A 27,849-nucleotide genomic window follows, 5' to 3' on the forward strand; every position below is an offset into this window, starting at 1 on the left:
TATTACTTAAGCTTTTATCTCCCCCTTAGTGAAGGAATGTATGCCGTCGTCTGAAGGTTTTCTCATATTTCACTAGGTTGGAAAAGAAATAACAAGTAGTTTCTCTTTCTTCCTCACTTTGAATGTGTGATTCTATTTAGTGTACCTCACATGTGTTTCACTCTTCTCTCCACTCGTGTTTACACTCATTCTCACAAGTGTATCACTCCACTCATAGCTCCAAACTTCAGCTGTACCTGCAAGGAAAATCACCTTAGCCATCCTTAAGGAGGTCACAGGTGGTGCAATGGGAGTTCACAAATCCCCATGCTTGTTAAACTCGTCAGATGAATCTGAGTCATAATCTACAAGTTGCTAGTTTCCCTTTAGGGTTCCAGATTTGAATTCTGGGAAGGTAAACAATGATCCAACGAATTTAGCATACAGATCAAAGTTCCCTTCTAATGTCTGTGAAGACATTTCCTTGTGACTTATCAGGTAATATCTGAATCATTGTCAACAAGTTGTCGATCTGTGCCTATGTCAGATACACTATTCGCAGATGCATCCAGGGAATTTAAGCCTGGGGAGGTAGACACTGACCATTGACATATGGCTTTTGGATCAGTATCCTCTCCTAACACCTGTAAAGGCAATTGGTCCATTAACGAACCTTGAACAATCGAATCTGACCTTAAAATGGTCGAAACTCTTGTTTCCGTCAACTTATCCTTTGTGTGTGAAACCTTTCCTTGTGCATCAAGAATTGTTTATGTTTGAGGTGGTGACACTACATCGGATACCCTGGCCAACAGGCAAATTTCAATAGACGCACCCTGTTGAGAGAATGAATCTAGTAATTGTTTTTGTGCCTTTTCAACCATTACATCTTTTTGAGAAGATGTATGGGGGCTAGCAGTTGTCTCGGTTTAAATACTACTCATTTTTGTAGGAGACAGAGCTACTGGGTTGACTTCAGAACCTTCCTTATGTGGTGCACTAAGGCACTATCTCCCTCACGCTCATTAATACTTCATTTTAGTGGTAAGAGAGTGTTGGTTGGTTCTGTTTCTGTGTTTGTCTTTACAGTCTGGGATAGAAATTGTGGGTTTTCAACCTTATGACTGTCAATGAAAGAAAGCCATTGGAGACTGAACCTGTATCACAGAACATATGGCAATATAGAGATAAAATGTACTTAAGATCTATAATGGATAAAAATTATACATTTAATCTTTTGAGAGAAATGATGTACAATAGTGATTTCAAAAGATTTACATAAAATAAGAAATCACTAATGTAGAAAGAAGTTTGAGAGATTTTGTCTTTCAATATGAATGAGTTTTTGATAAAGCATTGATCACTTAGGGTAAAGTCTAAGTAATTCTCATTCATGTCAAAAGCTCACAAATATCTGCAACATAATATTAACAATATATCATTGACCGATACTTGTCAAGTACTTTAGATACCAATCATTATGTTGCATACTGTTTTAAATAAAATAAAATAAAATAAAATAAAAAATAAAAATAAAAATAATAATAAAATACAAATAATAATAATATATATCAATGAATTAAATACCAAATATCTATCAAAAAGATATCATCATTCAATTTCATATATCATACAATTGTTAACTCCTAACAACTGTACTACCTCAAGCAATATTTAAAAATACAGAAAATACAAATAAAAACTTATATTAATATAGCAAAAATACAAAAAATATTTACAAGTTCAATGATAACATTACCAGCTTGCAAACAACCATATCCCTCAGATAAACCTTTGCTGTTATCTCCAAAGGTAACCACTGGGCCAGCTTTTTCAACCACATTTGATAGCAGGGCTCTATCTCCGGTCATATGTCTTTATGATCCACTGTCAAGAATCCACACTACCGGTTCCACCTGTTTACTGCCCTACACTACAAATGGATTAAACCTTCTTCGAAACCCAAACTTGGTTGGGTCTGGCATACTTTTAAAATTGTCCTTTGTCAGGCAAAAAAACATTTTTAATTTTAATGCTCTCAACTTTCTCAATGACCGGACATTTGACCTTGTAAACAGCCTTAAGAAATTTCTGTTTAGGCTTAGGCACAAATGTCTCCTTTCTAGCCTTAGAAGGACTAGCAGTCTTAGACCTATCATGCTTCCTATTATTCACATGCTGACGATGAGTAGTCTTATCACTAGAAACATGCTTACCATAAAAATAAGCATACATCAAATTAAAAGCACAAGACATACAATTAGCAACACCACATGCTTTATGATAGGGATTAACAACAGGCAAATTATGCATGGTAGACATGACATTTTTGTTATCCAACTCAGGTGTGTCTGAGTTAGTCTCAGTTGGTTTCACAACTTTGACTGGAACTTTCGACACACTTGGCTTGGAAACAACCTTCTCATTAGCAAGATCTTCAACACGCATTTCTTCTTGAATAATAGAAGAGGTCGTATCAAATGGTTCAGCAATTGATCTTTTATAGAGGGGTTCATCAACACCCTTAAGCACATGTGGTACTTGCCTACCTTTAGCACAGACATGAGGAGGGGAGTTTATGCCTAATTCTCCAATAGCAATATTGTAATCATAACCTATTCCAGATGTTTGATTAACAGCTTGCTTACTATAGAACTCTTTAGCCTTCGAACAAGAATTGAAGTAGGCTCCAACCTTAGTCTCAAGACCGGTGATCTTGTCTTTGAGAATAGTTTCGAGTTGTCTATAACAGTTAACTCTATTCTCTAGAAAAGATACTTGTTCTTTTAACTTGTCTTGATTAATGTGCACAAGTCTTAATTCATTGACCTCTTTCTTAAGGTCTTTGATCTGTTGACTTAACAGTTCATTATCACGACGAGCACAATCTAAGGAACCTCCTAGATGATAAACTAATTCAGCATCGGTATATTTTACCTCTTTTATTGACGATGAAGCTTTTCCATCAATAGCCATAAGAGCAAGATTCTCATCTTCTTCATCTTCACTATCAGTATCATCCCAGCTTCTTCCCTTTGCCAGATTAGCCCTTTCAGAGTTACTCTTCTGATTTGAATCATAAGAGTTCTTCCTTACTTGCTTTGGCTTCCTGCATTCCGTGGCAAAGTGTCCCAACTCATTGCAGTTAAAGCATCTAATGGTGCTCCGATCAACCATCCATGTTTTGTATCCACCACTACTGGTGTTAGAGGATGAAGATCCACATGTCTGGAATCTGTTGTAGTTGGACTTGAAAGAGATATGTACTAAGTCAAATCATGTATAAGGATTTAGGAATAACTTTTATGTAATCTGTTTTTGATTTCATTGATATTAATAAAAGACTTGTTTTGTTTTATTACGGGTTTTATCTATTTAAGTGTTTAAATAAGATATACCATAGTTTAGAGTAAAGCTTTTTATGGACTGTGATGAGATCATAATAGTGAGACCTAAAAGATGATAACTCTAAACTTAAATAGTTCCTGGTCGTAGGATTACTAACTGGTAATTAATAATCCGCAAAAATCAGTACATACTATGCTTGCTTCATTATGAAGGATGTCTGTTCTCATAGACATTTGTGTGATGACACTATAGCTAGTATATATGTGCTTATTATAGAATAAGTTCACTGAACATGACTCGCACAACTAAACAACTGATGGAGTTCACTCACGTGTCAGCAGTTATTCACATAGTGATAGTTGTACAAGTATCCTTAGATTTGAGATCATCTTGTGTACACTGAACTATGCTTTGGTTTAGTTCTTAGTCTCTAGGGACAATTATAAGGGCTCTACTGGGTATAGGAATTTGTACACGAAGATAGTGTATGATCAATAAAGGATCTACCCCTTCCAGTGAAGGAAGAGAATGTTCAATGCTGATCCACTTATGCTAGTTCAGGAATCTCTGGCCAGAGTGACTGAAATTAGAAAGGAGTTTCTAATTTACATTAAATAGAACTAAGCATAGTGAATGAGAAAGCAAGTGATTAAATAAGATAGGCTTGACACAAGTTCCATACCTTGTATTTAATCGTGACATTGCAGGGTAGAAGGAATTAATTGTACGGTAACTACTCACCGAATAGGTTCTTGGTATTCTAAGCAGTGAATTCGTATTATCCGGATAGTCGCGATATGCTGAGAAGTATCCCTCACGATGTAAAATAAATATGATTAATTAATTAATCATATTTAATGAATTAGAGAATTTATATAAATAATGATAAAATAGTTTTATTATTATTTATTTCTATTACCGGCTTAATATTGAACCTATAGGGTCACACCATTAAAGAGAATGATTTAATGGTGGAGGAATTAATTAATAATGGCTGGTAATTATTTATTTGTGAAATAAATAATTAATTAGCAAATTTAATAATTGATTAAATGAGATTTAATTGATTATAAATTAATTAAGAAAAGTTTTTAATATTATTAATTAAGAATTTAATTTATGAAAATTAAATCAAGTGAGAGAATTATTTCTAAAGTGTTTAGAAACAGGATTAATAATTAAAAGGTGTTTTAATTATTCATTAATAGGTTAATAAAATAAAGGGTTAATAATAATAATATTTTATGGCAAAATTTTCAGCTGAAAATTTTGCCTATAAATATACTATTATAAACACTTATTTGGCCTTAACCTAAAAAGTTAACGAAACCCTAATTCTCTCCACCTCCTCCTCCTCCATTACATCGTTTTCTTGGTGGATACCGGTGGAGTGCTTCACACTTGAGGAGCAGCTGCTAAGGATCTCCGCTCGTTGTTCTTGGATCGCTTTTAAAGGTTAGAAATTGATCCCATATGTTTTAATCACGATTTATATGTTTTTATTTGGATTTAATATGTGTAAAATTGTTTTACCATGCTTCCGTGATAGATAAAATCCTACAGGACTTGTACTTGAACTTGGGATTTCTCTTGAATCTGACATTGGAGAATCTCTTGACAATTTGGGCCATTGACTCATCTTCCAATTGCTCTAGCTCTTCCAAGGAATAAAAATCATCACTGGATTGATTTGTAGTAGGAGGATCATATTATGCTACTAACACATTTTCCTTAGTCTTGGAAAACTGTACCATTCTCTCCGACTGTTGAGATTGTTGTTGGTGTTGACCTTCAGCTACTAGAGCAGTAGATGTGCTGACCACTCTATCTTTCCCGTAGACTTCTTTCTGCTGAATCTGCTCCAACTCATAGGTTTTTAACACACCATAGAGTCTATCCAAAGAAATCTCACTCAGATCTCTAGCTTCTCTTATGGCAGTGATTCTATGTTCAAGATGAGTTGGCAGTGTTAAAAGGAACTTTTTGTTGACCTCCCTGATTGAATAATATTTTCCATTTATATTCAGGTTGTTGATCAACGCATTGTACCTCTCAAACACTTCAGTAATTCCTTCTCCTGGATTGGATTTAAAATGTTCATACTCAGAGGTCAGGATCTCTAACTTGTTCTCCCTAACTTCCTCTGTGCCTTCATTAATCACCTCAATAGTTTCCCACATGTGTTTGGAATTTTTACAGTTCATCACATGTCTGTTCATCAAGGGATCAAGGGAATCAATTAAAATTAATTGAAGGTTGGCATCCAAGGAGGCTTCTTCCTTTTCAGCAGGAGTAAAATCTTCAGGCTCTTTTGCATAGGTTCTAGCTTTGGTAATCACAACATCATCTACTATCACCTCTGGTTCAATAACCATCGGAGTTTTTGGACCCTTCTTCAACAAGTTCAGATATTTGGGATTTGCAACTTGTAAAAACAAGAGCATCTTCTTCTTCCACATAATATAATTTTCTTTATCGAAAAGTGGAATTTTAACGGTTTCAACTTTTTGTGAAGTCATTATGAATTTTTGAATAAATAAAAATTCAAGGAGTTGAAAAATCACAAAAGTCTAGGATCTTGATTTGTTCGTTAATCAGAAGGCTCGGATTCCAATTGTTAGGTCCCAATATATTTGTAGAAGGGGGGTTGAATACAAACAATACCGAATAATCGAATTTAATGCGGAATAAAAATTGAAACAAAATTCAAGTTAAATAAAAATATTATTAAACTTGAAAGGTGTTACAACAACGGTATCGATTACAAGGGATTAATCGCAAATTAATTATCACAAATCTAGAATAAATTCGACATGAACTTTTTCTATTTTTGCAATAAAAAGAATCAAATGCTAAACGCAATTTGAGATTAAGTTCTAGGGATTTTGATCCGCTAGATAGTTACATAAGAACAAGAGAATGATTTCTAGTTGTTTGGATTTAACTTTAAAACTAGAAATTTATGATCTTGAAATTTGTAGATGAAAGATGAAATATTTAGTCGGCTGCTTTTCTTTTCTGTTCTTGAGTTCTTGACTTCTGTTGTGTGAATAATTATCTTCTGCTGCTTCTGTCTTTTAGTATTAATCAACAGAACTGAAATGACCTGGCATGACAATCGGCATGACAATCACTTGTACTAGGAAGACAATCGGTATGACAATTGATTGAACTAGCATGACAATCGGTATGACTATCTGTTGTACTAGCATGGCAATCTGATTGAACTAGCAAGACAATCCTCCTTCCAGTAAAACTTTCGGTATGACAATCAAATTGAATTACTATGACTTTCGGTATGACAATCTGATTGTCATACTAGTTCAATTGATTGTCATGCTGAATTAATATTGAATATAAATCCAAAATTAATTCTGAAAATTCCTAAAATTAATTCAGAATTAATTAATCAATTAATTCAATTAATAAATAAATTATTCTTTGCAGATATAATTTATTTTCTTAATTAAATTAGATGACTTAATTAATTAATAGAGAATTAATACTACTCTTCAACAATACCCATTCTTCTGAAGATCTTCTGAAAATCACTGAAAATTATGAATCAATTCCACCACTTCAATGTTGACACTCGATGTACTGTCTGGTTCATGAGTGACTAACTTTCGTGACGTTTCTTCATGTCTTGACTTTGATCACTTGATTTTCTTCAGATTAAATCCCTGTAATTCTTTGATACCCTAACAAGATCTCTGTCACTTGATTAAATCCACAATCTTGATTTATATCACTGAGGCTTGATGAATTTCTTGAGCTTCTTCCAGTGAAGTAATTCCTCAAGTCTGTAGATGAACGTTGTTTCTGAATCCTTTGACAGATATTACTTTGTGAGATCTCTTTGACGATAGATCCACTATTTACTTGTTACATTCTTATTTGATTTGAGTTGAATCCTCGAATAAACAAACAAGCTATGACATATGCCTTACAAGTTTTATTTTAAAAATAATTCAAAAATCCTATTTTAATTTCTGAAAATTCATTTTTATTTTGAAAATCATTATTTTAATTTTGAAAAATTATTTTAATTCAAAAATAAATCCAAATTATTTAGTTAATTAATTTTAGTTGATAATTAATTATTTAATTAGTCAATTAATTTAATTATTAATTGATTAATTAATTTAATTAGTTATTAATTAATTTTAATTGATTATTTAATTAGATTTAATTATTTATTATTGATTTAGAAATTCTGAAAAATAGTTTTGAGCTTTAAAATATTATTTTAAATTATTTTCCAGGCTCGATAATTTTTATAAAATTATTTTCAAATGTTCGAGCCCTATTATTTAATTATTAAATGATTCGAAAGCCCGTTTTAATTCCGAAAAATGTTCAAAAATTCATATTAAATAAACCGTTCGTCCGTTTAATACGAAACGAACGCGTATAGACTCAGAAAAATATTCCGCTTCCAATAAAAATAGTTTCGAGACCCGAATCCTTTTGTTTCGAAAGGTCGCTTGTTTTACAAGTCATTCTGAGTCAATTTTTGATCGATAAATCATATTTTGACATGATTTCAGTTTTAAACGTACCGAGTCGACCCTTTTGACGAACCGAGTCATATGTGATATGAATTATGTGATACGTGAGTTATGTGTTTATGTGCTATGTGAATTACGTGTGTATGTGGATCAAGAGTCATGTGTTTATCTGTTATATTTATGTGTGGGCTATCGTATGTGTAGACGATAGGTTTTTGACGCGCAGTTCGTCGAGTGGTTATCGTTTAGACGATTAAAGTTCTATATTTTAATTATAGATGCGGATCATTCGAGTTGATCAGGACAAGACGTTGGATAAAGAATGAGATGGAATGATATTGGATATCTGGCTTCTAGCAATCGCAGGAGCAGCATATCAGTAAAGTATTGAAAATAAAGATGGTGATATTTTGAGACAGAATGTCAGAATAGATGCGTCTTTGCGAGTGTGCTAACTACTAAAACCCAAAGGCAAGTACCCTTGACTTCACTTATCGTTCAAATGACGTTTACTTCGAATCATATTATGCAAGTATCCCTATCATCACTTATCGTTCAAGTGATATTTATTTTAAATCTTCTTATGCAAGTATTGTTTTCCCTATTCTTAGTTCGGAATAGATAAATGTTTTACATATTACTGAATTAAATAATTCTGTTTATGCAAATACTCATATACTATTCTATGTTTAGAATAGTCAAGTGATTTTACTTATCCAATTATCGGATTTATAAATGTTTTGGATTTTGAGAAAAGTGATTTGGTTGCGAATATTCCTACCCAAGAAATGGGGGAATAAAATTATTTCGGGTGTCGAGTATTATGACCCCTTTTCAATAAAAGGTTTTAAGATTGGATGGTTACTGGTTGGGTAAGAGGCCGAGGCACCGGTCCATCGTGAGCTATTATACAGAAGTGTAATACGGAAGTGTAATATCTTACAAGGCTTGTTATGTCTTTTCTGGCGCCCTATAGGTACCGTATGGCTGCGGGATACGGGTAGTACCTATATTTACGGTATGACTGCGGGATACCGGTGCTGTTTCGTGACTGATCATCAGGAACAACATAGTGCATAATTGGTTCCAATCTAAATTGATATCTAAATTCTTTATTGTTTTGATAATCAAGGAGTAAATGATTTATCAACTGATTCTGTTTTGGATTAAAAGTATTGATTCTGTTTTGGATTAAAAGTACTGATTCTGTTTTGGATTAATAATGAAATGCAGTTTTGATTCAGTTTCTAATTTATGCTGATACTTACGTTGTTGTTAAATATCAAAAGGTGGTATTAGTATAGATGATTGATGTTGACTTTAGTATGGAATGTTGTGAACATCAAAATTCGTATTGATATCTAATTTGATATGATAGCAAAATAAGTATTAAATTCAAGAGTTCGGTTTTGAGTAAAGTTTATGATTCAATCCATAATCATTGTTTCAAAAATATCAAAATGGTTTTGAATACAATTAAGGAATCAATTCTGGGATTCCTCAACTAAAATTTTATGATTCAGCAATTATAATTTTAAAATGTTCTGCGCTAATGCAGATGTCGGTTTTATATCAAAACGACCATATATTTGCTATAATGATCTTGCTGAGCATTTCTTTCGCTCATACTTGCCTGTTTTCAAATCTAACCTCCAGTGATGATTAGTTTACGCTGTTTAGCCACGTAATTCAAGGAAGCAAATAAGAAGCTTTTGGAAGGTGGTTAGTCCAGGGTTTGTGAACTAGTGTAAGTTTTATTGTATAAAGTTGTTTATATTATATTGAGAATTGTTGAAAAGTGTTTTAAAAGAAAGTGAAAAATTTATTTGTGGAATTTGGATATCTTGTTTCTAGAACTGTAACCTTAAAAGATCTTGGACTAGTTGGGGTTATTTATGATAAATATCTTCCGCTGGCATTTATTTATTGATTAAACAGGTTGATTTGGATTGAGATTTCATAGTGACGACCAAATTCTTTGACCCCGGATTTGGGGGCGTTACACTGGCAGTCTGACATGGCCATTCGGTGTTGATAAGAAATCAACATGAATTACTTAAAAATAGTAGAAAAAATCTTCTGGGATAACATAGAAGAAGAAGAATTGCAGGTTAACGATGACAACAATAAGGTCCTCGAACAAGCAATCAGGTTAATGGAGTTAGATGATGAATCTAAAGCCAACAAAGAAATAGAAGACAGTAATGAATTAAAATCTTTATTTGGTTTTAATGATTGCAAAATTCTTAACACAATTGAAAGTTTCAGTTCTGAAGAACAGGAAGACCTTCAAGAAATAGAAGTTGATAGTTCTGAAGATGAGGAAATAGAAAACCTCAGGATGAACACTCATCAAACTTCAGCACCTCCTTCACCAAAAAGAGAATCAGGAGAATCATCAGGTACAAAGAAACCTGAAGGAAGCAGAAAAAGGAAAGGTAATTTCTATCCTTTTAATAATTCTGAGGCTAAAGGAAATTCTAATATTTTTGGTAATAATATCTTAAATATTGATGGAAAGCCAAACAGGAAATAGCTCATAGACGCTTGGGCAAAAGAAATCAGTCTTATTATTTAGACTAACAAAGACGCTTATGATGATCAAAACACAGTTTTATTATTGATCGAACATAAGACTTTAGGAGTTGTTAATACTTTTATTAAAAACACCACTTGGGAGCCAGTCATGAGCCCCGTTACAGCCTTTGAAAATGTATTAGATGACATCTATACAATGTTCTTAGGAATTAATCAAGCATCTGATAAGCTGCAGGAGTTATTAAGGATAAAAGAAAAAGCAAGAACTACGATCACTAATATGCAGCTTTGCGATATATGTTTCCTAGATCAATTTTTCTGTGATTATGAAAAATATCTATACCAATTAGATGACCAAGCGGAATATGTGAAGTATGTAAAATACTATCTCCTCAAAATTCCACTGGTAGGATTAAAAGCTCTAGAAAGATTTAATCTAGAAGCTACTGGTCCAGCAGAGTATAGTTTAGCCTATGCTCAAAGAATTGTTAAAGAAGAAATCTCAAAAATTTGAGATTTAACAAAGAAACAAAAGCAGTTGAAATCTTTTAGCAAACAGTGTTGTGAAAAAGATTATTGAAAAACCATTTGAGTATGGATGTAGGAAATCTTCTTACAAGAAGCCCTACAGGAAGAAGTCTTATAAACGTAAGACTACTTACAAGTTTATCAAGAAGAAAAAGCCTTATAAATTAGGTAAGTATTTCAAGAAAAAATCGTCCAAGAAATTTTCTAATGACAAGAAAAAGTTTTGCCCAAAAGGCAAGAAAAATTGCAGGTGTTGGATCTGTAACGAAGAAGGACATTATGCAAATGAATGCCCTAATAGAAAGAAGAATGACAGCAAGGTCCAAATGCTAGAACAAGTTTATTCTTTAGGAAATATTCCTAATGAAGACCCTTATGAAGATACTCAAGAAGTATATTCAATTGAAGAATTAGACCCTGGACCAATACAGTCAGATTCTAATGAATCAACTTTCTCAGAATCCGACTGAAGAAGAAGAAGTGATGACCAACATCACTAATCCAAACTCTATTTACATCTCAGGTAAATTAAAATTTACAGGATATAAATAGATTGAATTACATTGTTATGTTGATACAGGCTCCAGCCTTTGCATAACAAGTAAGCATGTTATTCCACCAGAACATTGGATTAACGCAGAAAGACCTATACAAGCTAAAATTGCTAATGGGAGCACCATTACAATCAGCAAGGTATGTAAAGACCTTAATATACTGATAGCAGGTGAAATATTTCATATTCCTACTGTTTACCAACAGGAAGCTGGAATAAATTTTTTAATTGGTAATAATTTTTGTCAATTATATGAACCATTCACTCAGTATACAAAAATGATTATACTAACCCTTTCAGGACAAGAAGTATATATCAGAAAAATAACAACAGCTCGTAAAGTTGGAGTTCCAGATTTTCTAGAATCAATGAAAAAGAATTCTAAAACCAAAAAACCTGATGCTATTAATATCAGCACTAATAAAATTTTTCTTTTACAGAGGGGGAAGGATGTTATTAGAAGATTCAAAGAATTAAATGATTGTAAAAATTTAATTCTTGATATAAAAAAGAAGACTATAATCGAAGGATTATTAGACTCTGTCTGCTCAGAAAATCCACTGGATCCTACAAAGACCAAGAAATGGATGAAAGCAGCAATCAAGCTCAGAGATCCTAAAACTGTAATCAAGGTTCGACCTATGAAGTACAGCCCACAAGATCGTAAAGAATTTGGCATACAAATTCAAGAGCTTCTGGATATGAAGATCATCATACCCAGTAAATCACCTCATATGTCTCCAGCATTTTTTGTAGAAAATGAAGCTGAAAAGAGAAGAGGAAAGAAAAGAATGGTAGTCAACTATAAAGCAATCAATGAGGCTACAATAGGAGACAACCATAACCTACCAAATAAGGATGAACTTCTCACCCTTATCCGAGGTAAGAAAATGTTCAATTCATCAGACTGTAAATCTGGGTTTTGGCAGTTATTGCTAGACGAAGAATCACAGTTACTGACGGCATTTACATGTCCCCAAGGACATTACCAATGGATCATGGTGCCATTCGGTCTTAAACAGGCCCCTTCTATTTTTTAAAGACACATGCAGGATGCATTCAGGTCATTTGAATCATTTTGTTGCGTTTATGTTGATGACATCCTAATCTTCAGTGATAATGAATAAGATCATTTAAGACATTTAGCAGCAGTTTTAAAGAGATGTCAACATCTTGGCATAATTTTATCCAAGAAGAAAGCACAACTTTTTAAAACAAAGATTAATTTCTTAGGGTTAGAAATTGATCAAGGAACGCACTGTCCTCAAGCTCATATTCTGGAACATATTAATAAATTTCCGAACAAACTTGAAGACAAAAAATAGTTGCAAAGGTTTTTAGGTATATTAACTTATGCATCTGATTATATTCCAAAACTTGCAGGCATTCGTGCACCTTTGCAGGTTAAGCTCAAGAAAGATATTCCTTGGGAATGGAAAGATTCAGATACTGATTACATTTGTAAGGTAAAAAAGAATCTCAAGGGTTTTCCAAAACTCTATCATCCGGAGCCGGATGACAAGCTTATCATTGAGACAGACGCTTCAGGCGAATACTGGGGAGGAGTTCTTAAAGCAGTTAATTCTGATAAAGAATTAATATGTAGATATACTTCAGGAAGCTTTAAAGATGCCGAGAAAAATTATCATTCAAATGAAAAAGAATATCTGGCAGTCATTAGAGTCATTAACAAATTTTCTATTTATCTAACTCCGGTCAAATTTTTGGTTAGGACTGATAATAGAAACTTCACTTATTTTCTTCGTATTAAGTTACAGGGAGATAATAAGCAAGGAAGATTAGTAAGATGGCAGCAATGGTTATCTCGCTACAGTTTTGATGTAGAGCACATCGAAGGAGTTAAAAACTGTTTAGCAGATTTTTTAACAAGAGAATTTCAAAAAGATCAGGTAAACACATTATTATAACGATGTGATGTTTTACACTGTTTTACTCTATTTTTCAGGAATCCAAAGCCACTTTTTAGGCTATAAATACAGAGGAATTCAGGGTAAAGAAAGCACCAACAAATCTTTATTCCAAACCTTGAATACATATAAGGCTTCTTTGCCTACATACATCTCTTTCTTTGAGATTACCATAAGCCAGTAGCTATGGACAAACTAGCAATGCAAGAAGCTATTGTTATGAAGAGAATTCAGCTGTTACAAGATGAACTTCATATAATTCGTTTTGAAATGGAATTTGTAAGAAGGTTTCAACCTTCTGAACAACAAAAGGTTATTTCAGGACCTTCTTCAGTAATGAACAATTCTGAAACTAGCCCGGAGCAAACGGCTACCGATAAAGGCTCAACAAATCCGTTGACACCTGTGAATTTGGTAAAAATCCAAACTGAGGTTTATACCTCACAACAAATGGTTACTTCATCACCATCTTCAGAAATGAACAAAGATAAGTCTATTCCTGAGCAAACGGCTCCAGGTAAAGAAATAACAAATCCGTTAAAGGCTGTTGCTTTGCCAGAAAGCAAGACTGAGGTTCAAACCTCCATAACGTTAGAAAAAACCTCTAATTTAAATTTGAGGCCTAACGGGGGAATTCAAATCCCTACAAAAACTGAAGGTCATACTTCAGCTGTCCCGAACAGATACAAAGGCCCTAAAACCTATTATGTGGTGTTTAATGGTCCTAATGCAGGAATATACACTACATGGGAGATAGCTGAGAAAGCTGTAAAAGGATTCTCAGGCATCAAACATAAGAAGTACAAATCCTTTGTTGAAGCCAAAGTTGCAGCAAATATTTATACTACACAAGAATTCAAGCCACCTCTCCAGTCGATTAATTTTGTAGAAGCACTATATCCAACTTATGCGGGGGCTATAACTCACCTAAAAGAAAGTTCTAGCAAAACTATTTTGGGAAACATCCCAAAATCTCAGCAGCTGTTAATACAGATGGAAGAAGATACCATTGAATCTTATTTTTCAGGATTTAATTATCTTTATCAATATGGAAGAATAGCCACTGAAAAGGAATTCGTTAGTGAACATTTCTTCACCACAGACAAGAAGAATGTTAGCTACTTCAATTTCTATCCAAATGCTGATCCAGACATGGTCTATGAAGCATACCAATATGGACTATTAGCACAAGTTTATCCTGCTAATAACCTTTTGGAAATTTCTAGGTTCCCCAAGGAATTTAGAAAGGCAGTCAAGACATTTAAAAACAATTGTCTTAAAGGAAAAGAGATCGACCTCTTCATCAAAACCACTAGTACCATTATATGCTGGGAAAATGAAGAAGAATACGATTGTCCACCTAATCAACCTTTACATTATATTCAGGTTGGTCTTGCCAATGAAAAGATCTATTCTCCAAGCCAAGCAATGGAACCTACACTGGAGAAGAATGATTTAAGAGCACTGGCTGAAAATAAGTTATTGATTTTAATCAATAAGTTATTTGATGTTCAAAAGGAAGATAAGCTAAAAGTCAATTTAGCTACAACGCATGCCTTAATGACCTCTTATTCCCATAAAGGATTAAGTGAAGATGACTACAACAAAGTTGTCGCTTTCAGAAGACAATTATTACATAAAGATGTTGTTGGATCGCATCAAGAAATCTTCTGCAAGAAAAAGAAGAAGGAAATACGCAAATTTGGCATCCATCTTGAATGTCAAATCTGCAGTATCACCACTCCAGACAAAGAATCTGGAAAAAGAATAATGGAGGACCCCTCCACTTCAGCAGAAGACAAAGGACCTTTGTCTAAAGTAGGAATACTGCTCAAAGCAAAATCAGGACTTCGTTTTTAATGGAGCATCTTATCTTTGTGAAAAGGTAATGAATCTACTTTATGAAAAGCAGAAGACATCTATTTTATGAAAAACAGATGGAATCTACTTTAGGAAAAGCAGAAGACATCTACTTTATGAAAAGTAGAAGACATCTTCTTTATGAATGATTAGAAGACGACTAGTCTTGTAATAGAATCTCTTCCTTACTCTATAAAAGGAGAGCTAAGTTTTAGGGAAGATTATCTTGTATTCTTACAACGAAGACACTTTCTTAATTCAAGAGAGAATCTATAATGTATTGTGAGTAATAACCCCAACGGGGTTTTAAGCTATGTATTATGTAAGGGTTTGAGAAATAAATAATATTTGCCTATTTTGACAATACTTATGAAGTATTGATGTGATATATTAAGACCAACTCAATTCATATTCAACTGTAAATTGTGTAGATGTCACACAAATCTTATTTATTAGTACTATCATTCACGTCAATTCTTTTTTAATATTTTCTGACTTGGCTAATTTCCTGAGTCAATTTGTACAATCAAAAAGACCAATTTTAAAAAACCAGAATTAACCAAATCAAACCAATGCAATTGCAACTCTTCAAATGATGTTTTTAGACAAAGGTGTGTAGTGTACAAGGTGTGGAGGTCTTAGTGATTGTTTTTAAGTACTTAAACTACATACCCTATATCAGTAACTCAGTGCAGACTGGCGGGCACTTTAGCTAACAAAGATATGCAAGGGGTTTATATGATATAGTTAAAATATTAATTATATCTAATAAATAATCTTTTACAAAAAGTGAGCAATATAAATATGATATATTTTAGAAATTCAAAGATTTTTTATTTTTATTTTTACTTTTTTGAAAAATGAAAATTAGATTTTTTTTGCTAAATAATGGAAATAGATAGTTTTGGAAAGCAACTATACATTTTTAGTGGTATTGTAATTCAAATCCCACACTATAAAATCCAACTCAGACATCATTTTAAACTCAATCAAACTCGTGTCCATCACCAAGTGTTCTGCTTCAGAGTTGCACAAAAACCTTAATTCATGTCTTACACAAATTACTCAAGAATCTTTCTCAGATTCAAATCTTCATTTCCAAAAACAAAAAGAAAAAACAATCCTTTCAATTTCTATCTCAGAAAAAATAGAAAATGGCCACTCTCACCTTACAATGCAAAGTACCAAGAAAAATTAAACCAACAAGAAGCTTTAAGAGCTCTCAAACAATCATCATCTTTATTATCACCCACCCATCTTCTCTCCTCTCTCATTGATTCTTTTACAATGTATAATTGTAACACAACTCCTCTTGCTTACCATTTTGTCATCAAAACCCTAATAAAATCTTTAAAGTGGCAAGAACTTGATTTGGTTCTTGATCGTCTTGAAAAAGTTGAAATCTTTGAGACCCCAGAAATTATTTTCATTGATTTGATTGAATCTTATGGAAATTGCAATAAAATTCAAGAAAGTATTGATCTTTTTTTCAAGATTCCTAATTTTAGGTGTAGCCCTTCTGTGGATTGTTTGAATTGTTTACTTTTAGTTGTTTGTAGGAACAGGGGGTGGCTTGAAATGGTGCCTGAGATTGTGTTGAAGAGTCGAAAGATGAATATTAGGATCGATGAGTCGAGTTATTGTATATTGATTAAGGCTTTGTGTAGGATTAATAAGGTTAATCATGCTTTTGGGCTGTTGGTTTATATGGTAGATGATGGTTTTGAGCTTGATGAGAGAATGTGTTCCTTGATTCTTTCCACATTGTGTAGACAGGGTGATTTAAGTGTTGATGCGTTTACGGGTTATTTGGAGGAAATGAAGGCGTACGGGTTTTGCCCTGGGAGGGTAGATTGGTGCAATGTGATTAGGTTTTTGATTAAGAATGGGAAGGGTATGGATGCTTTGAATGTTTTGAATCAAATGAAAGTTGATGGTATTAAGCCCGACGTGGTTTGTTACACTATGGTGTTAGATGGAGTTATTGAGGATGGTGATTATGCCAAGGCAGATGAGCTATTTGATGAAATGCTTGTATTAGGCGTGGTGCCGGATATATGGACTTACAATGTGTATTTATGTGGTTTGTTTAAGCAGAAAAATATTGATGCAGGAATGGATATGCTTGCTTGCATAGAGAATGTGGGGTGTAAACCTGATGTGGTTACTTATAATGGAATTTTGAGCACATTGTGTGAGAGTGGAGAATTAAAGGCGACAAAGGAGGTTGTTAATCTGATGATATCAAAGGGGGTTCAACGTAATTTAAAAACTTATGAGATTTTGCTTGGTGGTATGATTCGTTGTGGTAAAATTCGTGAAGCTTGTAATTTGTTGGAGGAAATGGTTGAAAAAGATTTTGTACCACAGTGTTCAACCTTTTTGAAGCTACTACCAGCTTTAGGTCAGACAGGACCAGGCAGCAAGGAGCTGGAAGTTCTCAGTAAAATTACTGATAGCTGTGTTGCTCCGAAGTCCTCATGTTAGAGCCCCTCAATATCTCAAAATGGTATACAAGCACCAGTCTTCAGACTTACTGGCTCAATATCTCAAAATGTAATTTCAATTCTAATTACGAAAGACTTAGAATTGATCTTTGGTGCATACTTGGTTGTTCCATACAAGAAAAAGCTGCTTGTACTGGCCCTATGGGACAAGCATATCTGGCAAGTTTTGCTGAAGAGCTGAACGTGAGCTGTTTTTTCATCTGACCAGCTGCCGTTATGAGTGGGCGTACTGAAGAGACATTTTGCAAGGTCCGATAAATCTAAGTTGTTACTTGAAGAGGCAGTTTTGTTCTGCTCCTGTACATGTGTATCATTTTTATTTTCCTGGATCAAGTATGCATGTCCTAATATGGTAACTTTATGTGCATTTTCTCCCGGTAAAATTTTGGGTGGATTCATTAGGAGTTTTAGCCTTATTCTATCTATTTGTGCAGTTGAGTATGGTTTTAGTGCCAGTTTCTTGTTTTCCAGTGATGCCTTCTTTACAGCATGATTAATACAATTGAAACTAGAATTCCATAATATGTACTAAGTTTTCAGTCCTATAGCTTATGGGATCACTTTGCTTATAATCTTGCCCCTTTATAAGCTTAGAAAATATTAACCGACAGTTCTATTTACTGCAATGTGGTTCACAATTAAAAATGAGTACGAGATGTTTTTCTAATCCTGCAGTTTGTCAACCATTCTTACTGTCTGACACTTAATATCCACTGATTAAACATTTTTATCTGCTCAAATTTGAAAATTGAAGCCTTTTTTTAATTGTACACTTGGAAAGTTTGTCGCCATGCTGTTAATTTGTTTCTAGTTCATATTTCGTACTATTAACATAAATACATAACCAACCTCCAGTGCTGTGATGTCTTTAAAAAGTTTGAGTGTCAGTAGTATACAGATATGACTTTTAGGAGAAAGAGTTTTGCAATTTCTTCTGTTTCTGTTGAGATAAGTTTTGCAACATGGTCTTGTGAAGAAAGGCTTTCTGGAGTTTTATGTCACTATGCTTTAAAAATTGAAAATTTTATTACAGTACTACTAGTACAATATGTCTCATAACTGTTTTCTCAGCAGGAATCTTGATGCTCTTTTCGTGAAGTACAATTATTGTGTAGAAAATGACAACTGTCACATGCTTCCTTTGTAATGCTCTATAGTGGAATATGTATGAAGTGTCTCTATGCTTCTGTTTCCCTTTATAAGATGAATGGCTAAAATAAAAGAATGGGTTACAATTACTGAAAAGAAAGGTAATGAACTGGCAGCAGGGTCTAATTGCATCCTGACCACTACTGCAGGTCAATACAAAGTTTATGTTATTTCATGAGATCTCAGTTGCAATTTTACTGCTAGATGAGTTTTAAAAAGCTAACTCTTCCCTTTTAATTAGTACATGATTTAAATGTGTTTGCCTAACCTTAAAATAATGACTTACATGATTCATTGCCTAGTCAGATTGCTAGTTTTGTAATAGCTGATAAGAGTTACTTGCTTTCAAATCTAAACCATCATTGCTTCATTTGAACTCACAAGAATGTTACTATTGGCTCTATACTGTAAAATTTGCGGATTACTTCACTTGTGGACCTGTGGTAAGGTGTAATTATGTAGGTAAAAAGATATTATTTCCTTTTAGTACCAGGTTTACATTAACTACGTAGTTCCAGCCTTGCCATATCTCAGTTTAATTATATTAAATTATTCAGCCAAAGCATTTGATATCTCCAGGAACCAAGGAACAGTGACGATGCCTTCCCAGCAGATGGTGCCAGCCTGCCAGGTAATATTTGAACACTATTCATGAATATTCGGTTTTAGCAAATAATTTAAACAATCAAGAGCAGGGCCATTATGTTGTGGGAAATGTGTTACAATAGTTTAGAAAATAGAAACCAAGAGCAAGTTTGTATTAAAACCAGGATGAGTACAAAAGGTCCATATCTGGACTTAAGTCGTAGTAATAGACTGGAATCTATTTTCCTACCACGTAACTCCTAAAAGTGTCAATCTTGTACAAGTGCAGCACAAGTCAACTTTCATATCATGTCCTACGTTTCTTTTTTCTTTCACACAAGAATTTTCTTCCATAGCAAGGCGGCTCCCAAGGACAACAAACATAAACCTTTTACCATGCTTCAAGAATGAACAGAAGAAATGATGTTCAAATATGGATCTAGTGAAGTTTTGAGTTTATCTTCTAGACTGGCTACTTCATAAAAAAAAATTATCCTAAAGCATCTTCTTTTTCATTTTTAAACCTTATCCTTAGAAAATTGAAAGAAACAAGGTGTGGAAGGGAATGTGAATTTTTTCCGAGTACAATATAAATTCTGTAGATCCGATATTGTATAATACATTGCTTTGAATTTCTTTGACCACTTCGAAATAAATATAGATTTTCTGGATGACAAATATCCGAACAAAAGCACCAGTGACAATTGTTGTTGTTCTTTGAGGAAGCTTCCAAATCCAAACACACTATACCAGAATATACTAGAGTAACTACCTGAAGTCCAGATGATTGTATTTACAGAGAAAGAACACAAGAGAAGCTCTTCTGTTGGGTGTGTTAAATTATGTTAGCATAGCATGTGAAGTACAGATCCAAACATGATATACAGACATCTGGTACTGATATGTTAATGGTGATCCCTTTTTTATATCTTGGCTTGAAAGCACCAGAACCCTTGGGAAAACATTACATCTTTTAGTTGACATTGTTTATTCACTTTGAAAGAAATGATATAGCAGGATAAAGTATTTTACTTTCTTAATTTTGCAAAATAGAATGTTGTCTTGCACATAAAATTCAGTGCAGGGTATATGTTTTAGAAACATGACTAGGCTGGAAGTTTTTCATGACTTAAATCAATTTATTTAAGACGTTTCCTTCCTGAGATTGCCAAAATGTCGTTTCTTTTCTTCCCTAGATAAAATTAAAGCTGTTGAGCTTAGAGGTCATTTACGTTTCAGACAGTTTACGGCTAATTTTTTTTTGATCTATTTGCCACTTAAGGTACTAAATAACTATTGTGCAGTGGTCATATTTGCTCTCTAAGAGTTTTAAATGTATTCTTAGAGTTAGAGTTTGAACATCCTCGGACAAATTATCTTTAGTGTTCAAGCTTTTAGTTGCGCGAGAAAACATTTGAGGAACGACACTATTCCATCAACATGCTAATTATTGCTTCCTAGTGAATATGATCTATGTTTTTTGATTACCTGCCTTGTATAAAATATGTTAATATATCCTATTGACTGAGCTGAGAAAGCTGGACACTTTTATCTTCTTTCTGGTTTTATGTGTTAGAGCTGTCTTCACATTTACAATATTATTGTTATATCCATAAACTTAAGTCTCAGAAAAATGTTAATGATTTTACTAAATGCAGCAGTGACACTTACCCGAGAATGAACGATCGTCAAAAACTTGCAATTCAACAGCGAGGACCACCAGAGCTGGACTTCTTTCACAGCAATCCAATTGTAAATATAAGGTTGAGTGGTCATGATGGGGAAGAGGGGCACATGAAGAACTAACTCATTGTGCAAACACAGGCCAATAAAGGCGAGAGGTGCAATTACTGAGGGAGATCAGCTTCTAGTTTCTGTGTGCATGAAGTAGTAATGCACGTGCCCTGCTTCTCCATCTTGCTCATCACCCACCTTCTAATGCTGTAACCACCAGCTGCTTTCTTTGAGTATCTATTATTGTTTTAATTCTAATACAAGTATTGCGTGTAAGTTTGAGTGTGTGTGTGTGTGTGTGCGTGAGAGAGAGAGAGAGAGAGAGAGAGAGAGAGAGAGAGAGAGAGAGAGAGATTATATTAGAAGCCTGAGACACAATTTGCACTTCAGCTATCCTTTCTTCCTCTTTTATAACAAAACAATAGGAAGCCTTTGTCTAATAGTGTGGGTGGAAATTTGGAGCTAAAAAGCTTTCTTTGGTGTGGGACAGCTTGAATTTGCAGCCCAAACAGCTTGTCACAACACATAACAATCTTAGGACCACTTCTGGTCACAGTATAATTTGTGTACAATATTACCCTCTAGGCTTTTCATATAGACATTCTGTTTTTAATCTCACCTACATTATGCCTTGAACAAAGCATATGACTGTTTTCTTTAGAGAACTGACCATATGTATGAGAGAGTTAACTATTTTTAATTGAAAGAGCCAGACTAAGATAAACACGAGGTTGTTCTTGTTTGAATTTCTTGATATTTATAACTTGATATCTGTTAACTCTGTCTTTTATTTTGTGCAGTTCCATTTGTGAAATTTAATTTGGTAGTTAATTTTTTGTCTAAAAGTTTATACAACACAAACCAATTTCAATACCACTAAGGTGATTTATACCTTCTTCTGTCTCATGTTTAGACATCATTCAATTATGTGGGTTTACCCTGTCAAAATTTGCTTTATACTACCTATGAAACAATTAACTAGCCTCAGGAAGCTCTAAATTATTTTGTAAAGATGTAGGGTGAAGATCTGAATGTCATTATCATGAATTTAGGACATTCAAGTAGGTATGGCCTAAAAATTATGGCACATTTAATATGTTATATCTACCTTATTTATTAATTTAACATACAATAGATATGTGCTGTAAATCTAAACATACGGAAGTTCTTTGTTACAAATTAAGCTTTACTACTTCCTTGTATTAGTGTTAAGTCATTTTCTATATTCTCTACTGATACATGCAAATTAACATCGCTGTTGTACAGTTATAGAAAATGATTAGAAACAAGACAGCATCCATTAAGGTTAGGTGTATCTGTTGGGAAGCACATTCTTCAACAACTTCTACTTTCCATACTTTTGGAGGGGTTTTACAGGTAAGCATTCGTCCCTTTTTCAATCAAATTGTCCCTTCTCCAAACATTTTTCCGTGGCTCAAAGATGCTGCACTTTTGACCTCTACATTAATGAAGTTATTGTATCAAAAGAGAAAAATTATTTAAACTTTAGGGTTTTGATTTAGAAGTAACTAAATACACTACAGTCTGCAACACTTGTTTTCCATTTATAAAGGATATATTAGGATGTGAGCAAAACAAAGCACTCGATCAATATGGTACTGCTGGAGTTTTATTTTGGTAGGCAAGAGATGGTAGTCCATATGGGAATAAGGAAATGTTGCCCTTCATTTAAAGTCACATAAGAAAAAGAAGTAAACTTGTGGAAGAAAGAATTAAATTGTTATAGTATATAAAACTTATATAGCACAGATGTTAACAGGTATATCATTTGCTTTCAATTGAAGTTGCTTTCTGGTGTGTATGGATGAGTTCCTAGCCACAGAACATGCAAATATTTTTTCACATTAAGGAATGTTGCTTGCTAAATTTGTTTAGTTAAAGTTTTCTGGAAGGAGATGCTACTGAACTAAGAAAATAGCCAAGTGTAACCCTTAATCATCTAAAAAGAGGTTGGAACTCTGTTAGCAAATCAATATAGTTTCCAAAAGATATATAGTTCATTTTCTTTGGAATTCGTTCAAGTATTCATATTTTTTATACAGAAAGGTGCCAATTGCTTTGTTGATATGTGACTTTCCATGTAGCATCTCTAGCCAGCTGGTTACACTAAAAATTAACAAGACTTGAGTGATCTACATTAACTTTGAACGTCCTGCATGTTAAAAATAACTTAGCCTCTACTTTTTTATCGACAGAGAAAAATTGCCATGTTTAATACTCCAGCGGTGTATCCTGTAGGTGATACTCATCTAGCTTGAAGTTTACACTTTAGTTTTGATGTTTTCTTAGGATGAATCCAATGTGAAATAGCTGTAAAATGTGAGATAGATTTACAGTCCTATTATAGTTCATGCATGCCCTTTTAGATTTATTACTATACTCTTGAGTTAAAGTTAATCAGCCAACTGTAGTATACCAGGTCAATTATTTCCACTAATACTCAACTTAGTGGAACAAATTTAACTATTGTTTCTTTGTTTTATCTGTTTTGCTTGGCAGCTTGGTCCCTTTGTGGGATAGAGAGAAAGAAAGAGATAAAAGAGAGGATGGGCATTATTTATGTAAATTTGTGGAGTAGACATCCATATTCTCCTCAAAAGGATTGTGAAAATCTAGAAGAGCCTATAAGAAACAATTACTCCTCAACAACATATGGTCCAGGTAGGAGAAAAGGTAATGGGGTTTAAATAATTGTATATGCACTTTTTTGTGTTGTACTATATCAGGATCTTCATTTACAAATTCTCCTAATCAAGACATTTAACTAAGAATTATATGCAGTATGTAAAACATATTGTCATTCATATAATCATTCATTATACCCAGGTTATCTATGCATTTACCAACTTTCTTGGTATCTTATCTGACCACTAGTATCACCGTTTAGTTAAAGATTTGGCATGTAGCAGCTTTGAAGTTAAGTTGATTCATTTCTGAAGGTTAAAGAACTGGATTTGCCACAAAATGTTGACACATATCATAGTTTGAATATTTGTTCTCGCTAACTGTTGTCGAAAGTTGAATACGTTATGTAGTACAGTTTGTGCTATTCGAAAATAGGCTTAGAGAATAGAGAACCGGCCCTGCTGTAAAGTATGGTCATTGAAGTGCTGAAAATATGCAAGATCTACTAAACTCAGAAGTAAAGATGCCATTGAGTTGAGGGTTTATGGCTTTTGTAAATTTACAGAATGGTCAGACTAAAACATTAAATTTATAAATTCTAAGCATTAAAAGTAGGAAAATGGAACCTCGTGTGACGCACAACTACTGCACTTAATTGAGTCATTTAAAAGTAATCCCTATTTCACTTGTTGTCACAGACACATGTATAAACATTCATAATGCATGACAAGTTTCAAGCACCATTTGCAATAGTTTATAAACATTGATCCTGCTTACTCCTTTGATGCTAATATGCTTAATTTATATTTCATTGACCTGGTTTTCCACTGATAGAGATGTAAGTAGGATTCTAAAGGAGATCAATGATCACATCTAATAATATTTATCAACACATTCTGAAATTTTATATTATTTGATAAGCTTTACAGGTAAGAGATGTCAATTCCGGAACTATGCTTGACATCACAAAATCCAAAACAATTGCACAAACATAATTACTAGAATGTATTAATGATAATAATGTTTAGGTACTCAAAACTTAATTAAATCAAATACTAATATATCCTTTTTTACTTTGAACTTTATATTTTGGCCTATAAAAACGGTGAAATAGGAGATATTTATTCAGGAGTAAATTGTAAAGTGGTGGCTGAACTTTACCTGTTTTAGCATCTTGATGGTCGAATTTTCAAATTTGAAATATAGCGATCGTGTATTGTTTTAACTTTATGAAAAGATGGCTAAGACCCACTATTGTAAAATAAAAAGTGATACTATTGATCTAAATAGAGATTTTTTAATTTTTTTAAAAAATGAGCTTTCCACATTTTTTAAAAACTTAAAAGCAATGCGAGACTAAAATATATTAAATTTGAAAGTTGAGAATCGGGATTAAGTTCGGCCAGAATTCTTGTCGAGCACACTTGAGGGTATGTTTTTAAGAAATTCTTGGAGTGAGCGAGGTTCGAACACAACCGAGTATAAACGCTTAACCATCCGAGTTATTCAACGGTGCTAGGAATTAAACGCGGAATTAAGCACGATCGACTTAATTAGATGACATCTTTTAAGATAGATGACAATGAAAACAGGGGATTAGTGGTTAATGAGGTGGTGCCCTTGAACTAAGGAAAAAGGTTAAGGAGACAGACATGGAATGGAAGTAGGTAAATTGGCCATTAGAGACAAAGTTAGTAGTAATGGACAATTCACTTAAAAGGCACACTAACAATTTTATAATTTTCTTCTAGTGGTGTTGTGTTAATTGATGTGATGTAAGTAGAAATTTAGAAATTGGGTGGGACGTTCACTCATTTCAATTCATATCCATCGTGCATACTAAAATCTTAATTTATGTTTAGTTTTAACTAATCACGGCTATATTGCACTTGATTTGTCTTCCATTGCTAAAAAGTTGATTTAGATGGAACTCTTTCCTGTTGGAGGACTTTTTTGAGTGCAACTATAGTCTAGAGTTTTTTCATCCTTTTTCATCTCTTTTCTTTTCAGGTTTTGGGTTCGATTGTCTTCGTTCATTCTCGAGACTTGCTAGAACGGATATCGATTTGGAAGGCATATGAAGTATTAAAAAATACCGGAGAACTAAATATTTTCGGAATTAGAAAAATTATCCATGATAATTAAAGTACACTTCCGTTTACGTTGTACTGGAAAATTTTGTTTATTTGACGGGATTATTCATTTGTCGAGATTTCACAGAATTTGGCAGCATATCCACTTTGCTCTCTTCCGTTTATACCAAAAGATACTTTAGGTCGACACGAGGTTTTGCGCCGTTTCTAGAAGTTCATACTTTGCTACTACAATTAAATTATACAATTTTTTATACATGAATGCGTTCGTCACAATGGCGCTACTCTGCGGTCATTTAAGTTCTTACTGTTTTGTAATGGAGAATAATATTTGACTTAGTACATTGTGATTAAGCTAATCACCGTATAAAGATATGACAAGTTGCATACATTATCAATTTACTTAAGGGTGATTTGAGGCATGATTGTTATTTTTGTCTAATCAACAAAAAGGTTGAAGTGATTCGCATAATCTCTTTGAATTCTTTTCTTGTTCTTACTTTACCTTGACCGTGTACAAGTTTTCGGTTCTTAACTATGATTCGTGTTTAGATATGAATTTACTTTCCAACCAGATTATTCATTTATCAAATACGTATAAGCTTAACTTTAACGACCACCCTAACCGTATACGTGTGACACATGTTATAATTAACTTAGTGGAATGCACAGATTAACAAACAGTTAATTGTAAGTTAAAGACGTGCATGGTCCATACATTGAATGAGATGGTTTTGTAGTTATGCTACATGCATGCAAAATAGTACTGTATCCTTCATTGTTTGTCCCCATTACTGTTGCACCAGAAAACCTAGACATGATCATTGATCTGTCATTTTTTTATATATATCAAAAACTGAGCTTTTCTATAACACTGATGCAGTTTGATCATCTGTAAGAACATGTTTATATATATGAAATCCCGCTTATTTAGCTCGCAAGTAAACTCGAGTCTTCTATCGAATGAGTCGAGTTCAGATAAACGTTTGAAACTCATTTAACTTAAACGAGTAGTTTGACTCATTTAAAAATAGTTGAATTCAATCGTATTGACCGAGTATTCGGCTCGGCTCGTCTTGAATACCTGTACATTACTTATGCCAGATATGTATCATAAGCACAATTATTTGATGGAATTGGCATGGGCTTGAAATAAAATTACGCCCCCACAAGAGTAGTGCAGTCCATCTGTAAAAACAATCTAGTTTGAAAAATCTAACCTACCCAAGTTTTAAAGCAGATCTCTATGTATAAGATGTTTGATGAAAAATCATTAAAATCTGGTTAGTTTCTTCATAGGGGAACCCCATTAAACGTCTTTCATTCCTCAAAAGGGTCAAAGGCTTTGATTGAACTGGAGCAATGAATATGCCAGCAATTCCAAGCAATTGGATTATTACTAATTGGACCATACAATCAAATCACAAATCTTATCAATCAGTTTCATTTTTTAGTCCTCTAAATAGCATTGAACTTTGCTAATCACAAGAGTAGCATACTTCCAGTGACCTAAAATTCGCTGGTCTACATTCAACTCATCTTAGTATTGACATTAGTATTGAATATTCAAGTCTAGTGTTCTATGCATGGTTGAATAAGGCTGACACTTCTTCCATGATGGAGTTTCCGTGCATTTCGCACGTTATTTTGAGACCGGGGAGTGCTATCTTTGTCCCCCATTTGACGAACTTAGATCTCGAATTTAAATGGGAAATCATATAGAGATGGTGGTAGGTAAATATATTTTACATATTTCAATACTCCTTTCAATAAATTTATGAACAATATTTTAATCACTTTTTAGGGCATTTTGGAAGTTTATTCAAAAAATTATCTCACTTGGAAATAATCTAAAAGAATGATAAAAATAATTATATAGCTCATACAAGA

General features: G+C 33.5%; 2 protein-coding genes across 5 annotated transcripts; both read left to right on the forward strand.

The window, feature by feature from the left end:
- Nucleotides 1–9,885: 9,885 nt before the first annotated feature.
- LOC141677636 (uncharacterized) lies at nucleotides 9,886–13,444 on the forward strand. Its single transcript, XM_074483643.1, has 6 exons — nucleotides 9,886–10,276; nucleotides 11,485–11,597; nucleotides 11,898–12,339; nucleotides 12,387–12,458; nucleotides 12,841–13,367; nucleotides 13,424–13,444. Exons 1-6 carry the CDS (start codon nucleotides 9,886–9,888, stop codon nucleotides 13,442–13,444), a joined length of 1,566 nt encoding a protein of 521 aa, XP_074339744.1.
- Nucleotides 13,445–16,238: 2,794 nt separating this feature from the next.
- LOC141678886 (pentatricopeptide repeat-containing protein At2g38420, mitochondrial) lies at nucleotides 16,239–26,343 on the forward strand. Of its 4 annotated transcripts, XM_074485307.1 has the most exons (6): nucleotides 16,239–18,001; nucleotides 19,481–19,532; nucleotides 21,145–21,429; nucleotides 22,487–22,597; nucleotides 23,741–23,914; nucleotides 25,877–26,337. In XM_074485307.1, exon 1 carries the CDS (start codon nucleotides 16,293–16,295, stop codon nucleotides 17,730–17,732), a length of 1,440 nt encoding a protein of 479 aa, XP_074341408.1. In that variant the 5' UTR covers nucleotides 16,239–16,292; the 3' UTR covers nucleotides 17,733–18,001; nucleotides 19,481–19,532; nucleotides 21,145–21,429; nucleotides 22,487–22,597; nucleotides 23,741–23,914; nucleotides 25,877–26,337. The 4 variants fall into 4 exon arrangements, with proteins under 4 accessions (XP_074341408.1, XP_074341410.1, XP_074341407.1 ...); XM_074485309.1 differs by having other exon boundaries at nucleotides 21,145–22,597; nucleotides 23,741–23,902; nucleotides 25,877–26,343; XM_074485306.1 differs by having other exon boundaries at nucleotides 21,145–22,597; nucleotides 25,877–26,342.
- The last annotated feature ends 1,506 nt before the right edge of the window (nucleotides 26,344–27,849 follow it).

Source organism: Apium graveolens, chromosome 8, assembly GCF_009905375.1.
Source record: "Apium graveolens cultivar Ventura chromosome 8, ASM990537v1, whole genome shotgun sequence".
NCBI classification, from domain to species: Eukaryota; Viridiplantae; Streptophyta; class Magnoliopsida; order Apiales; family Apiaceae; genus Apium; species Apium graveolens.